Source organism: Lygodium microphyllum, chromosome 7 (genome assembly GCF_053477565.2).
Source record: "Lygodium microphyllum isolate KBCC chromosome 7, Lygodium_microphyllum_v1.1.10, whole genome shotgun sequence".
Classification (NCBI taxonomy): domain Eukaryota; kingdom Viridiplantae; phylum Streptophyta; class Polypodiopsida; order Schizaeales; family Lygodiaceae; genus Lygodium; species Lygodium microphyllum.
The window spans coordinates 50,194,453-50,209,458 of NC_141141.1; the positions used below are offsets into that span (position 1 = coordinate 50,194,453).

At 41.8% G+C, this 15,006-nt stretch overlaps 1 protein-coding gene across 5 annotated transcripts in view; it reads left to right on the forward strand.

The window, feature by feature from the left end:
• The first annotated feature begins 349 nt into the window (after nucleotides 1-349).
• The window catches only part of LOC148033429 (pentatricopeptide repeat-containing protein At4g35850, mitochondrial-like), a 103,431-nt gene continuing 88,774 nt past the window's right edge, over nucleotides 350-15,006 (forward strand). For 3 of the 5 annotated variants that reach the window (XR_015691310.1, XR_015691309.1, XM_087681352.1), the window contains exon 1: nucleotides 350-605. Coding sequence is in view for 2 of the 5 variants with exons in the window: in XM_087681352.1 (XP_087537478.1) it covers nucleotides 524-605 (82 nt within the window). In the remaining 3 variants the exon portion in view is untranslated. The remainder of the gene's footprint in view (nucleotides 606-15,006) is intronic. The other 2 variants (XR_015691308.1, XM_087681351.1) reach the window with 1 other exon arrangement.

Genomic DNA, 15,006 nt, shown 5'->3' on the forward strand with positions numbered 1-15,006 from the left:
CATCCCAAATACAAATGGCCAATCAAATTTCAGCATGGAAAACTGTATGTTCACACACATGGTGGAAGGCCAAAAAAATTAGGGGCCTTTTTTGACACGTCATGGCCAAGTTTTTGCTCCTCTCTTCCGGCCTACCCAGCACGGATACTTCTCCTTCATGCCATGTCTTCTCTTTGGCTCCTTTCCTTGTCCACCACTAATGTGAATGAGATGGCGGACAACTCTTGGGAAATCCTCGTAGATGGGTGGAAAAGTGGATTTTTCACCCTTTTGTCCACCGGGCAAGTGTGAGCCCACCCACCCTTACCACTCAAGTGAAAAATGTGTGTAGTGCCACCTTAAGGGACAATTCACACCCCGGTAGGTTGACATGGTAGCTTTAATTTCGAACAGAGGAAGAGGAGGAGAGGAGAAGTAGGCCTAGGAAGGAAGCAGGCGGAGGAGAAGAAGAAGAAGAGGCAGCAGAAAGGAGGAAGGAGGAGCAAAGGCCTCTTCAAGAGCTCTCGTTTCCTTTGTCTCGGCCATGGCTCTCCAGCTGTCCATGCGTCGCGTGATGCGCCAGGGCTGTCGGACTTTGTCTCCCATTTTCGGATCCTCTCCGTCGGGTATGTATTTTAGCTAGTCTATTTTACTTCTCGAAACACGCACACGCAGTTTTTGTGGAATGCCTGTTACACCCACGCACGGACGCACGCACGCACGCACGGTGTTTACAGCTTCCAATCAGCTATACATAGGAACATTGTGGTCCTTGATTCAATCAGCACTTTAGTTTGACGGCTGGCAAGACCACACCTGTTTACTTGACTACAGGACGACCTTACGACAACCGAGCATATATCTTGCAAAAGCTGGCACTGACATGGAGTCTCGGCTAAGCAGTAGAGCAAGTATGCTGAGAAGGATACCCCTTGCTTTTACTAATGCTGAAAAAACTTAGGCAATAGAGAATAGTTTTTCTAAATTGATGAGCAGAGAAAGGCAATGTGCTAGCTGATACGATGCTTTAAGGAGTTTTTGAGAGGACATCCTTTCTCGTCACATCTATCATTCCAAGGGAACTCAAAATGCAATCTTGACATAATTGCCAAATGTAATTGCCATTTGATAACACCAACAATAGCATCATGGGTAGTTAAAGTCTAATATGATTTACTATATTGAGGGATGATCTCATTAAAAGGCAAGCCATATCTTTAACTCTCTAAATTGATTGTTACGAAGACTCCAAATACTTTAAGTGTGAGGCTTTCAAGCCTCGGAAAAAAGTGAATATATTTGTGAGATTTGTATAATCTTTGGGGTGATTGTGATCAATGATAAGGCTCAGGCATCATGTGTTTTGATTGAGTGTAGTAGACTTATCTTGATTTGAAGGTAGAAGATTTGGAGGAATTTCTAGCTAGTTGCCATCAACTCCTGGGTTGATAGTAGGTAGCATGACTACATTGTCTGGCAAAATGCTAGGGACATTCCCATTGATTTGTGACTTTTTATACAATAGAACGCACCTTTGAGGACTCTCCTCTTGTTTGTACTTGCACACTCTTTTGAGTGTTAGATCACCTCCCTCTTTCCATGACAAATATACAATGGGACTCTTCAAATTCAAGGTGAGGTCTTAGAATCATATATTCTGTATAAATCTCCAAAGCAAAATGCAAAATCTAAGCTTCTCATAATTGTCATTGGGGAATATCAATGATCAATGGCAAGGAGTTCAAGGCTGATATAATCTATGTTGCAGATTCTTCACTTGGATAATGTGGAAGATAAGGAAATTAGCTCATTATTAGAAAAATTGCTAGCTTTTGAGTTTCATTGTCTTGGAGGCTCTATAGGCTTTTTGTGCCATATCTTTCAAGTCTTCACAAAAGCATAAACTATACTCTCACAATATTCTTATGCACATAGAGCATCTTGTTGGAGTAACAATATGCACATTTTAAGTTATCCATTTAGTACTTAAATATATGGGTTGAATTTCTGTCAAGGACTAACATTGCAAGAGCCAATAGACTCTATTGGTTAGGAGACCTCAATAGTAGTTGAAGGTCCCATTGTGGTTATATGTTTTCTCTTGGCTCTATTTTTTCAATGATTCACATTGATAGCCCAAGTGTTGTTGCAATTGTCGACAATCATACAATCTCTCCTAGGACACGACATGATGGGGTTAGTTCCACTTTTCTAGGCTAGAGTTTGAGTTGGGTTCCATTTAGTTGGCATGATGGACTTATGGTGGATAATGATGTTGACGTACTCACGAAGGTGGCAAATTACTAATGGTCAAGTGCTTGTGTGAGGACATTGGTCTTGGTTTTCCTCTCCCCTTCGGCATCTACATATTAATATCAGTGGAGTACATCTCATTGTCCCCTTTTCTGGACTCGTTATTTTGAATGGATGGCGCACATTTTGAACTTGGCCGACTAGCATTTATGGTTGGTCGACCTGATCATTATTTTCCTTTATTTATGTCTATTTATAGGCCACCTTTCTTCCTCATCATTATCGTCCGTTACATGCAGACTACATCCTATGAGAGAGAGAGAGAGAGAGAGAGAGAGAGAGAGAGTGTGTGTGTGTGTGTGTGTGTGTGTGTGTGTGTGTGTGTGTGTGTAGGAGCACTTTGTTAGTTGCCCAGCTCTAGGCCATTATTTTGTGTTATTTATGCCTTTTTACAGGCCACCTCTCCTCCTTGTCATTATCATTTGATACATGCACAGTGCTCACTACATCTCATTAGAGAGAAGGAGTCCAGGAGCACTCTGTTGGTTGCCCAACCTGTTTGGTTGTACACACTCTTGTGCTTTCCTACTTGGATTTCATTTTCTAAGTTAAATATGTGAGAGTGCTCAATGGAAGAGGAACACAAACATGGAGAGAAAAGGAGAAGAAAAAAGACAGGTAGGAAGAGAAGAGAAAATTGCATTGAGTTTGAAATGAATGTTGAATACAATGCATATGGAGATGGTGATGGGCAGTATGTACGATAGCCTACAAGGTAAATGCATATAGAGATGGTGAAGTGGCAACTTGTTGAGGCAAATGCAAAATTTTTATAGTTGTTTGGGGTAGGGTGACACCTGATAGGTACAAACGTAGTAGTAGAATGCCATGTGGCACTTGGCAATAGTAAAGGAGTGAACAATAACAACAGTTAGGGCAGGACAACAGTTGTAGAAGGTGTGGACTGCACAATGAAGGTTGGAAATAGGCCTCGGATGGGTGTAGACAAGGTCAGGTAGCCTTGGTTGAGATGTCCTATGTGAACGGGGTGTGGGTAGCAAAGCTAGAGGGTTTGAAACAATGAAACCTTCACCAATGAGATTGGGCTGAATTGAGGGCAGCCTACCTATTTATAAAAAGTTTTGTGACCTTGAATCTCTCCCCATTGTAAACCATCTTGAACTGCTTCTCGTTTTAGGGTTTTCATTAATTGAGCATTTTTGGGGTTGTTCAAGAGGCTAATTTAACATGTAATGCATATTTTAGTTTAACACCTTCTCTTAGACCCAAAAACTAAGCTAGAAAGGAAGACCAATCCAATGTTTGGTGTGTGTTTTTGTTTTTGTTTTTACCCCAAGGTGTTCCACCCTAAAGCAGACGGGGCATTGGATAAAAGGTGCATGTCGGTTGCCTAGTGGCCTCCCAGGACTACAGAGGTGATGGTTATCTTACTAAGGGAGTCCAAGTGGTCACCTGAGAGGCCAAGGCATTGGACAAAGGGTGCAGGTTAGTTGCCTAGTGGCCTACCAAGTCGTGCAAAGGTGGATGGAACCGCAATGTTTTTTTTTCGGTGTTGACTGTTTGTGTAAAAAATATAGGTTGCGGTCGCCACCATCTTCTACTTACAGTTGGCCCAAGAAATGGGTGTCGTGTCCAAAGTAAAGAGGTAGCTGCTATGGGAACGTCGGGTGTTAGGATCTCCTATCCAGTTAGAGTCGTGTACCCTTGCAAACATAAACCGGAACCATTAGTCAGGCCATAAGAATAGGTATACCACAAATATCTCAAAACATGAAGACATGCAATTCAATGTGATATCTAGGTGTAGTGAAATACTGACGAAGTAAACTAACTGAGTAAGTTGAATCTGGCCTAGTGTGAATCAACCAAAAGAATTTCCCTACCATAGATCTATAGGTGTGCTCGTCAAAGGGTGACCTAGGGTATCCTTAGAAAGATGGATAGTGGAATCAAGAGGTGTGGCCACAGGTTGTGTCTGATCCATGTAGCAATATTGGTCTACTAATTGAAGAGCGTACTTTTGTTGTGACACAAAAATAATTTTCCTAGATCGAACTACCTCTATCTCCAAAAAGTAAGACAACAAACCAAGGTCAATTATCTCAAAAGTAGCACAAAGCTAAGCCCTTGATTTTTATTATGGCAGTACAATCTGAGTCAGTAATAAGTAAATCATTTATGTATAGCAAGATATAGCTAATTCCCTCTAACGTGATAAGTACATATAAGTTCGGATCATAAGGGGTAGAATGGTATCCTTGAGTTCCAAGGAAGTCATCCATCCTCTAGAACCAAGATCGTTGAGCTTGCTTCATTCCATAAAGAGCCTTTTGAATGTGAAAGATCTTGTCCTTCCGGTCAGCATAAGAAAATCCAGGTGGTAGTTTTAAGTGGACTTTCTCTTTCAGATACTTGTTCAGAAAGCCACTTTTGATGCCTATCTAATAGATCGACCAACCATTGTGAGTGGCCAGTGCAACCAATAGATGAAATGATGTTAGCCGCACAGTAGGAGCAAAGATCATAGTCAATGCCTTATTTTTGTGAAATCCTTGGGCCACAAGGTGTGCCTTATACTTGTCTAAAGTCCCATCAGCCTTTAGCTTAGTCTTAAAAATCCACTTTGTCCCAATGACTTTCTTGTAGCTTGGACGATCCACCAAGATTCAAGTCTCATTTTGGTCAATACTCTCTAGCTCCTTCTTCATGGCCTTTCACTATTGGGGGTGTTGAAGAGCCTCTTGCCAACTATTTGTCTTAGAATGCACTATTTAATCAGTTGGAAAGAGTGACGCATATGATGCTTGAGGTGCAAGCTGGGCAGATCTTCTAGGGCCCTCCACAGTGAAATTTGATGGAAGGATCCTTGAATTCCGCATGTTTTGCTGGTATAAGTAAGGTAATGGGTCTTGTAGAGGAGGCTTGGGAGTTGAAGAATTTGTGGGTAGGTCAGGAGCGGGCAGTAGACATGGCTTAGAAGGCATCATTGTTGAGGGAATAATGTGAGGAAACGGCTTAGAATTGGGTGCAGAAAATTGCATGGTATCCCACTTTTCAAACACTACATCTCACCTAATGATCACCTTGTTTGTCCAAGGATAGAATAGATGATAGGCTTTCGTTTTGGAGGAGTATCTGATAAAAATCAAGAGATTAGCTCGAAGAGTAAGCTTGCTTATCTTATCATTAGGGGTGTACGTGTAGGCATGACTCCCAAAGACTCTAAAGTGGAAAGCTATTGGTCGAGAGTCAAAAAATGTATTGTATGGAGTCTGCTTAAGGGATAATCTCAGTTGTGTTAAGAAGACTGTTAGGGTTTGCACTGAGGACACAGAGTGCACGACCACGATAGAAACACAAAGACACAGACACAGAGAGAGAGGGCAAAACTCAAACCCTAAACGCAAAACTCAAAACTCAAACCCTAAATGCAAAACTCAAAACTCAAACACAAAAACTCGAACACAAACAGAAGAAGGGAGAGAGAGAACACAACTCTGAAGTGAATGAATGTTGTAAATGAATGTAAGAGTGTACAGTGTGCTCAAGGGCAGAGCAATGTCGGAGTGTGACGTCCACCGAAGACGGATCCCAAGTTTGTGACCACTAGTCAAAGTGTAGGAGTGCTGAATAGTGAATGGCGGCAGGCTGGTCACCAAAACACAGCAGTCTAGAGGTTGGAAACTGGTAAACGCAGCAATGTACCATTGATCGGGGGTTGGAAATTGTGCACAGTTTGCTGTAAACAGCAGGCTGAAACAGTGTTTGAGAGTGTCAGGGCTTGCAATGCTGAAATCATAGGCTGGCTGACCGACCCTTGAGATGATGGACAGCAGGCTGAACAGCAGTCCGGGACAGTTTGGAGCAGTCACCAGCAGCTGAGAGCTGTCGCCTACAGCAATGGATGCGCCAACAGCAGTAGAGGGTGTGTGGGCTGGTGTAACCTGCAAAACAAGGATAATTGCTGAATGGGGGCAGCCTATCTATTTATAGATGTGGAAGGGCGCCCAAAAAATTAGGGTTTCCACTAAACTTTCTCGAATTGCTCCCCATTTTAGGGTTTCCATTGAATTCTCTCGAACCGCTCCCCCTTTTAGGGTTTTACTCTAAAAGAAGCTTTTTTAGTGTGTTTTGGGGCTGTTTAAGAGGCTAATCAGCAAGTAATGCATATTTTAGCTCAACAAGTTGGGCACTGGTTGAGGATGTACACTAAAGTGTTAATGGCCTCGACTCAAAGGCACTCAGGGAGCTCTCTGTGTTCATGATGGTCTTGACCCTATGCTCTTCGATTCCATTCCGTAAAGGGGAGTTGATAGAGGTCAACTCACCCCTACTATCACTCCTCATGTATTCTACATGATGACCGGTTTGATTATGCACCAGTAGCTCCCAAGTAAAAAAATATAAAAAGACGTCGAACTTATGCTTGAAAAAGATACCCATATGTATCTAGAATGATTATCCACAATGAAAAAGAAGTACAGTGCGCTGCTCAAGGCAGTGGTGGATGTCAGCCTATAAAGATCAACGTGAATCTATTTAAGAGGGATCTTAGCTCTACGTGAAGACTATTGAGGAAATAGGGTGTGGTATTGCTTTTCGAGTTGACAAGCTTTATAGATATCCCATGATAGGTTCAAGTGTAGAAGGCCATTAACCATTTGTTGACGTGACAACTCATAAAGAGAGTGGTATCCGGGATGTTTTAGGTGAAAATGCCAAAGATACTCCGTGCTTGTAGTCTCCCATGGAATGGCTAAGGCATGGAAACAATGGAACTTAGAGCTCTCTGTTGGACTTGGAAAGAAACTGTCATGTGGTACTCATTGCGAGCAATCGCTAAACCGGTTTGTGAGTCAAGGACCTTGACTGTGGTTTCTATGGAGAAAATTGCTTAACCCAATCAACAAAGTTGTTGAACGGATAATAAGCTCACCCCAAGCTGGGGGACATTGGAAACATAATCCAATGTAGCGTGATCTGGGTCCTGGTGAGTGGCAAAATTAACACGACTGTGGGCTACCTGACTAAGAGGTGGGTGTTTGAGTCTTCGCTTTTGGTGTTGTGCCTCTTGCTTTTGATTGACACTCGTCATCAAAGTAGCTAGCCTTTTGACAATGTTGACAATATTGATTTTTCTTCAGTACATTTAATCACTTGGGTTTTAGTAATGATGTGGAGGTACTATACATGAATGTTTCTATAAAGTGTGGCAAAGATGGAGGCATCGGGACACATAAGCTCTATCCAACAACTAGCCGGGCACAACAAAATGTCTAGAATGCCCACCAGGTAATGTATGGAGGCAAACTGTGGTACCAATTGATCCACACTCGGTAATGGCTAGGTGGCATTCCTAGGCCATGAAAATCTTGAATGTGTGTGGACTGGAGGATGAACCTCCATCATGGAGACACCACTTGGCTAAGGAAAAGACGAGGTCCTAAAGGTTGTGCCTAAGGGTGAAGGACCCTTGGTGTGATGTGTGATGTCATGAAAGGTGTACTTAATGGAGGTTAGAATGAAGATGCAACGGAACTAGTGGGTGGGAGATTAAATGGATTTGTGATTGGTGTAGATGTGGGAAATGAATTAGTCTCCTTTTGTCCATTAAATGCAAATGATGAAAAAGATGATTCACCAAAACCAAGTTGACCATGATATATAAAAGTTGAAGGAAAAGATGGAGTACTCACCAATGAATCTTACAACTTTTGCTTACCTTTTCTTGAGTTCAAATTAAAAAATCTATTCTCTTCTAGGCTTATGACCCAAAATTTGGTATGAAGAGTTTTTTCATTTTGAGCATCATCGATATCTTGTAGAAAAGAGGAAGTAAATCGAGAGATTGAGAAGTATTGATTTGCGTACTTGACATTGGAGTAAATGAAGGAAGAGATGCGTATGGAAGAGATGAAAGAGGTAGAGATGGAGATGAAGGTGGTGAAGAGGAAAATGGTATCAGTTTCCACGTCAAGATGGCGAGTCCTTTGTGGAGCTTTTGTTCTTCTTGCAAAATCATTAGAGTGGTGCATTAAGCTCAATACATGAGGATGAGATTGTATTCGGCTCATGAGATCTCGCATGGTCTATGGACTCCGTGGTAGTCTGAAGACTCTTTGACCATGTTGGAAGTTGGAGGAGCAAGTTGTGAAGCCCACTCCGTCTCAATGTGCTAGGCTCAGGGCATCATGATGATATGGTGAATATGTATTCAAAGTCATCATTCCTTCCTGGAAAGGGTGGTAATTCCTTGATTAAGCACACTTAATTACAGCAATCAAATGAAGATAACTTAAAATGCACAAATTACCTTAATAATCTCGGACATTGGACACCTTGTTGGCCCCAAAATTGGCACCCCTTTTGGTATTTCTTTAACTTGATTGCTATTGGAATGAGTACAAGCTGAGATTTACAATCTCCTTTGTTGTTCCAAAAGCCCCTTTGCTGTAGCAACAATCAGCAATCAATTCGGGCTAATTGCCCCTCGATTTTTCACCCAAGACTTGCACAAATGGAACCTCCAACTGGTCAAATGCTACCCCAAATTACTATGAATGGGCTGGCATATGAATTCCTTGCAATTACTCAAGTTTTAGGTGTTGAATTCAATATACAATGTCTTCACCAATTGGCACGGGTCCCAAGGTGGCTATCAAACTCTAATTTCTGCAGAAATTTAGGGTTTGCAGCAGATATCTCTTTGCTGTCCACCAAATTTAGTTGAGATTTTCTCAAAATGGTTGAGAAAAGCTGAGATCTCTTGAGAATGGGTTGGCGAAGGTGAGAGAAAGCCAAGATGAGAGAGAAATTTGATTTTCTTTGTGAAAGAACCCTAAATTCTGCTTGCTACCTGCTCCAGCCTGCATTTAATGGAGTCACCTACTGCCAAACACCTCCAAAATGCTATCATCTGATCAGCAATGTTGTTGCCAGCCCTTGGAAGGTGATTCCTTGTTGTGCCCTGCTTGCTGAGGCCCCTAGATGGTTGTCTTCTGCAGCAAATTGTTGTTCTTTGATCAGAAAATAGACCAGCATCTCTCTCTCTCCCCTTCTCAAAAAGCTGTAAAGCAATTGAATGGTTGAGACCCAGCCCCCAAAAACGTTTTCTTAGTTTGCACGGGCATTTTTGCCAAGTGGCAGCCTTCTAAACCCATTTTTCAGCATTATCCAACCATTCAATTAATTTTCAGAATTAAATAATCTTGAACATTAATTTCAACCCTTGTGACCTTGCCCAAAATTAAATGTGCCCATCCATAATTAAATTGGCTCGGCCATTTGCAACTTGAAGTGGTTCCCAATCTTTGTTGACCCTTAGACTAGCATTAATTAATTAATTAATGCTAGTCCCTAGTGTCATCATCAACACTTATTGGCCAAATAACTCTCCTAGGGTTAAAACTGACACCAATTGACCCCCAAAGCCTAGCTGGCATAACTTATCACAACTTTTGCCTTTGACACCCACTGCATTCTCGGGGTCCTTGGCTTGTTACCATGTAATAACTGCCATGTGCATCACATGCGCCAAATAACCTTGCACATTTGATCGATAAGTTAGTCAAATATATCCAGCAAGATTAAAGTATCTTAAAATTTTATGCTCCTTTGACAGATTCCCCCCTTGAAATCCCTACAAATTGTCATCGATTGCATTGCATTGTGCCAAAGGAAAAGGATACTGCACTGGAATTTCCATAAGGCATCACAATCACAACGTTGCGCATTTGTTGTCCAACCATGCTACGTGCCCCAAAACCGTTGAAAATTTTCACCGAGCATACACATAACATAAAATTGAAAATTTGTCCAGAACTATTGCTAGAAACTCATTGGATGCATGTGTCACTCATGTTTTTCAATCGTTCTGACTATCAACCATAGAAAAAGTATCAATTCAGCATAAACCATGGTTGAAACTATCAATGGCATTTACTAACATGTTGTTGTTCATGGAACCAGATGTAAATCATTGCAAATTGAGCATAATTTGATCACTTACTGATTTGAGATCTGATCACAAATTGTTGTAAATGTGACCCCAATTAATCACAAACTCATTGCAAAAACTAACCAACAATCAATGCAAAAATTGATCCTAAAAATAACCATAAATGGTTCTCAAGCTGATAAAAAATTGAGCAGAAATTGATCAAAAATTTTATCCCAAAATTGAGATAAAATTCATGCCAAATTGATCGTAAGTTGATGCAAAAAGTATGGTTCCATTGCTCGAGTGAAACTCATACTCATCTGCATACATCTCACAGTGACTAGTGCATTAAGTAGTGACCTCATGGCAAACATACTGTGAGCACAGTACGTTGGATGCATGCTAAATACATCTAAGATCCACTACATACAAGAGCTGTCCACAACTGGTAGAGTGGAAGTGCTACCTTTCCATTGAGCATCAAGCAATGCTCCAGACCCCTGCTCTGCATATATCTCATAGTGACTATTACACTAAATAGTGACCTCATGGCAAACATAGTGTTAGCACAGTATGTTGGATGCATGGTATATACATCTGAGATCTAGTACATATGAGAGCTGTCACCCTTGCTCTGCTGAACTTGATTGAGCTTGAACTAAAGTCAACTCTAATTGAAAGGTATCTAGGTAAAGCTATAACAATTGAGGATGGTCTGCCAAGTCATCCTCTTCCATCCATTTGGCATCCATTGGTGAATAATTTTGAAATTTCATGAAGTATCTCCTGGAAGCTTTACCTTTGACTTTCTTTCCTTTTGTGCCAAAATTTGCTCGGGTACCAAGATCTCCAGACCAAGGAAGAAGCGAAGGATCCTTAGGTTTGTCATGTCAAACTCTGGTTGCAAGACCTCATGAGTCTGATCAACCTACTGTGAGTCGCTCCCAAAGATAATCAAGTCATCCACATACAAGATGACTAAAATACTCCTGTCACCCACAACCTTGTAATTGAAAGGTTGGGGTCATGATTGGATTGATGGAAGCCACTTTGTAAGAAAAATTGATCAATTCTCTGATACAAAGCCCTTGAACCTTGCTTTAAGCCTTAAAGAGCCTTTTGCAGTTTATAGACATGATTCTCCTTCCCTTGTGTAAGAAAACTAGGAGGGTATGAAAGATAAATCTCCTCATTTAGGTCACCGTTTAGAAAGGTAGACTTGACGTTCATTTGAAAGACAAATCAATGGTGACTAGTTGCAAGAGCTAGGATAGCTCGAATTATAAACATTCGAGTTGTAGGTGTGAAAGTCTCAAACTAATTCAACCCTATCCTCTGTGCAAATCCCTTAATAACAAGTCTGGTTTTGTGTTTGTCCAAGGATTCATTAGCTAGGTACTTGGTCTTAAAGGCGCGCTTCACACTCATCATCTTTCGGTTTTGTGGACGCAAAACCAACTCTTAAGTCTGATTTTGCTCGATAGAGTCGAGCTCCTCTCGCATAGTATGATGCCATATATCCTTTGCAAGAGTCTCATTAATTATAGTAGGCTCATGATCTTCAAGAATTTAAGATGTAAGGTCATAGTTTACACAGGTGGACTATCATGCTAGGCCAGTATCTTGGTTGATCTACGTAGACCTAAAGGGGTTACAGGAAGTTGAAGAATACTTGCATCCTTCATGAGTTGTGGTTACCATTAAGGAATGGTGATAGGCTCATCTTGCTGCAAGGGAGATTGAGAGGCCTTTGGTACCTGTAATGCACTTTTTTGGGAAAGGGACTCCCTCTCACTAGATAAATGTACATCCGCCTCGTTAGAAAAAGAGGGCTCCTCCTTGGATGGCTCAAGTCTCCCAAAAGACATCTGAAGGAATGGGGAAGGAGTAGAAACAGTTTTTAATGAAGGAGGAATAAGAGTTGTCAAGGGTGGAAGAGGAGTAGAAGGGGTTTGAGGGGATGGAGAGCAAGGAGTCTAGGATGAAGGAGTGCCAATAGGTAGCTAAGAAGGAAGGAGGGGATTTTCAGTCAATGACGAAGATCCACTTGCACATGAATCACCATCAATGGGGTCATCGAAGGTTCAAGCCTCATCAAAGATAACATCTTGGTTCACATCAATCTTTTGTATTGATGGGTCATAGTGTCACCAGGTGGTGATACTTTTTACAGTTGCTTTTCTTATTTACTTCTATAAATATTTTATTTTTATTTTCTTTTGTTGTTGTTGCTTTTTACCCCCAGAGTTCTCTTGGAACAAGCGGGATCTTTGCATGGCCAGAAGAGACAACCATTGGGATAAATTGGACTAATGGTTTGTCTGAGCCTTAGGACCAGTTTCATATTGAATGAGCACTGAAGAATAGAATGCCAGTGGTTTGGGACTGTGTGCTTAGCCACTGGAGATGGTGCAGGACAATGAGCCTGGCCAAGACAAAAGATGCATGTGTGAGAATGCTCACGGAATAAAAGTCACTGTAACTGAGCCACATTACACTTTTGATGTGGTCGCAATGATAAAAGTTGCACAGAACAGCTTCAGGAATGCAGGGGTCACCATTCCTAAAATTTAGGGAGTTACTATTTTTGGACCCCAGAATCTGTTCGCGTCATTGTCTTCGTTTTTACACGAGGATTAATTCTCTGGTTTGTGCTGAGGTCAAATTTTGCATCGATCATGGAGAATTTTGGACCAGAAGGTTTAAATGGGAAAATTGTTACATGTATGCCATGTGGCACAAATTCCCAAAAGAGAGTGAGAGAGCATTTAAAAAAACGTAATAGGCATAAGGGGCAAATGGGAGAATGAAGTTTGGAGGAGCTGAGGGCAGATGCTGCAAGAAAACCAGCCATGGAGAGTATTTTTACGTCTCTAACTCAAGCACGGAGGTAGAGCTTGCTCCCTCTAATCACCTCTCTCTCAATTCTCAGAAGAAATGCTTTCCATGATGGATTGATTCCATCGGAGGTACAATTCTGTGTTTTCTATGCACATGCTAAATCGTAAGAACAGTGAACTCTGCTCATGCTAAATAAGAACAGTGAACTCTGTACATGCTGAATCGTAAGAACAGTGAACTCTGTTCATGCTGAATAAGAACAATGAACTCTGCTCATGCTGAATAAGAACAGTGAACTATGCTCACGCTGAACAGTAAGAACAGTGTATTAGACAGTTTCTGCACATGCTGGATAGTAAGGGATGTTGATTTGGACATGCTGTACTGTTACTATGCAGCTGGGATTTACTTAGAAGAGATGAAAACCAACTGTTCACAGGTTATGTATTTTGGAACATTACCATTTTTGTAATTTTCTATCTTTTAATTGATAAAGAAATATTGAGAGAGGCGCTAGTCTTCGGGGCCAATCTGGTGTTGAGCTAGGGAGAGAGGTCTCTGTTTTTGTGTGTGTATGTAAAGTCCAAGTGTTAATTGAACGAACTATCGCTCTATGTGAGTCATAGACCGGTTGCATGGTTCCATTGCCGGGATTTGAACCCCGGGTCGCCTGGCTGAAGGCACCATAACACGGCACGACACAACATATCACGCCTCACTCAACTCAACATGACACCATAACACGGCATGGCACAACATATTACGGTTTTCCCAACTCGACACGGCACCATAGCACGGCATAGCCCAACGCGACACGGCACCATAGCATGGCATAGCCCAACGCGACACGGAAGTCGACACGGCACGGTAACGCGACACGGCTCGACTCCGACGCAGTTCAGTAGTCCACCATGTTATCTCCCCCCATCGGGTAGGGAATCCATCATATCACTTGATATTTCTTGGTGCTTATGCAAGGACACACCCCTGAAACCCTTCACGATAGCACAACACCCCACTCACCTCTCGCCCCATAAAAAAGACTACCCATCCCCCTCACTCTCATTGAAAGCCAGGCGACCCGGGGTCAAATCTCGGCAATGGAACCATGCAACCGGTCTATGACTCACATAAAGCGGTAGTTCCTTCAATTAACACCTGGACTTTACATACACATACATAAACAGAGACCTCTCTCCCTCGCTCAACACCAGATTTGCCTCGAAGACCGGCGCCCCTCTCGATATTTCTTTATCAATTAAAAGATAGAAAATTACAAAAATGGTAATGTTCCAAAATACATAACATGTGAACAGTTGGTTTTCATCTCCCAGCTGCATAGTAACAGTACAACACGTCCAGACCAACATCCCTGACTGTCCAGCATGTGCAGAATTCACTGTTCTTACTATCCAGCACACTGTTCTTACTGTTCAGCATGTGCAAAGTTCACTGTTCTTATTCAGCATGAGCAGAGTTCACTGTTCTTACGATTCAGCATGTGCAGAGTTCACTGTTCTTATTCAGCATGAGCAGAGTTCACTGTTCTTACGATTCAACATGTGCATAGAAAACACAGAATTGTACCTTCGATGGAATCAATCCATCATGCAAAGCATTTCTTCTGAGAATTGAGAGAGAGGTGATCAGAGGGAGCAAGCTCTACCTCCGTGCTTGAGTTAGAGACGTAGAAGTACTCTCGATGGCTTGTTTTCTTGCAGCAATCTGCCCTCAGCTCCTCCAAACTTCATTCTCCCATCTGCCCCTTATGCCTATTACGTTTTTTTAATGCTCTCTCTCTCTCTCTCTCTCTCTCTTTTGGGAATTTGTGCCACATGGCATACATGTAACAATTTTCCTGTTTAAACTTTTTGGCCTAAAATTCTCCATGATTGGTGCAAAATTTGACCTCGGCACAGACCAGAGAATTAATCTTCATGTAAAAACGAAGACAATGACGCGAATAGATTCTG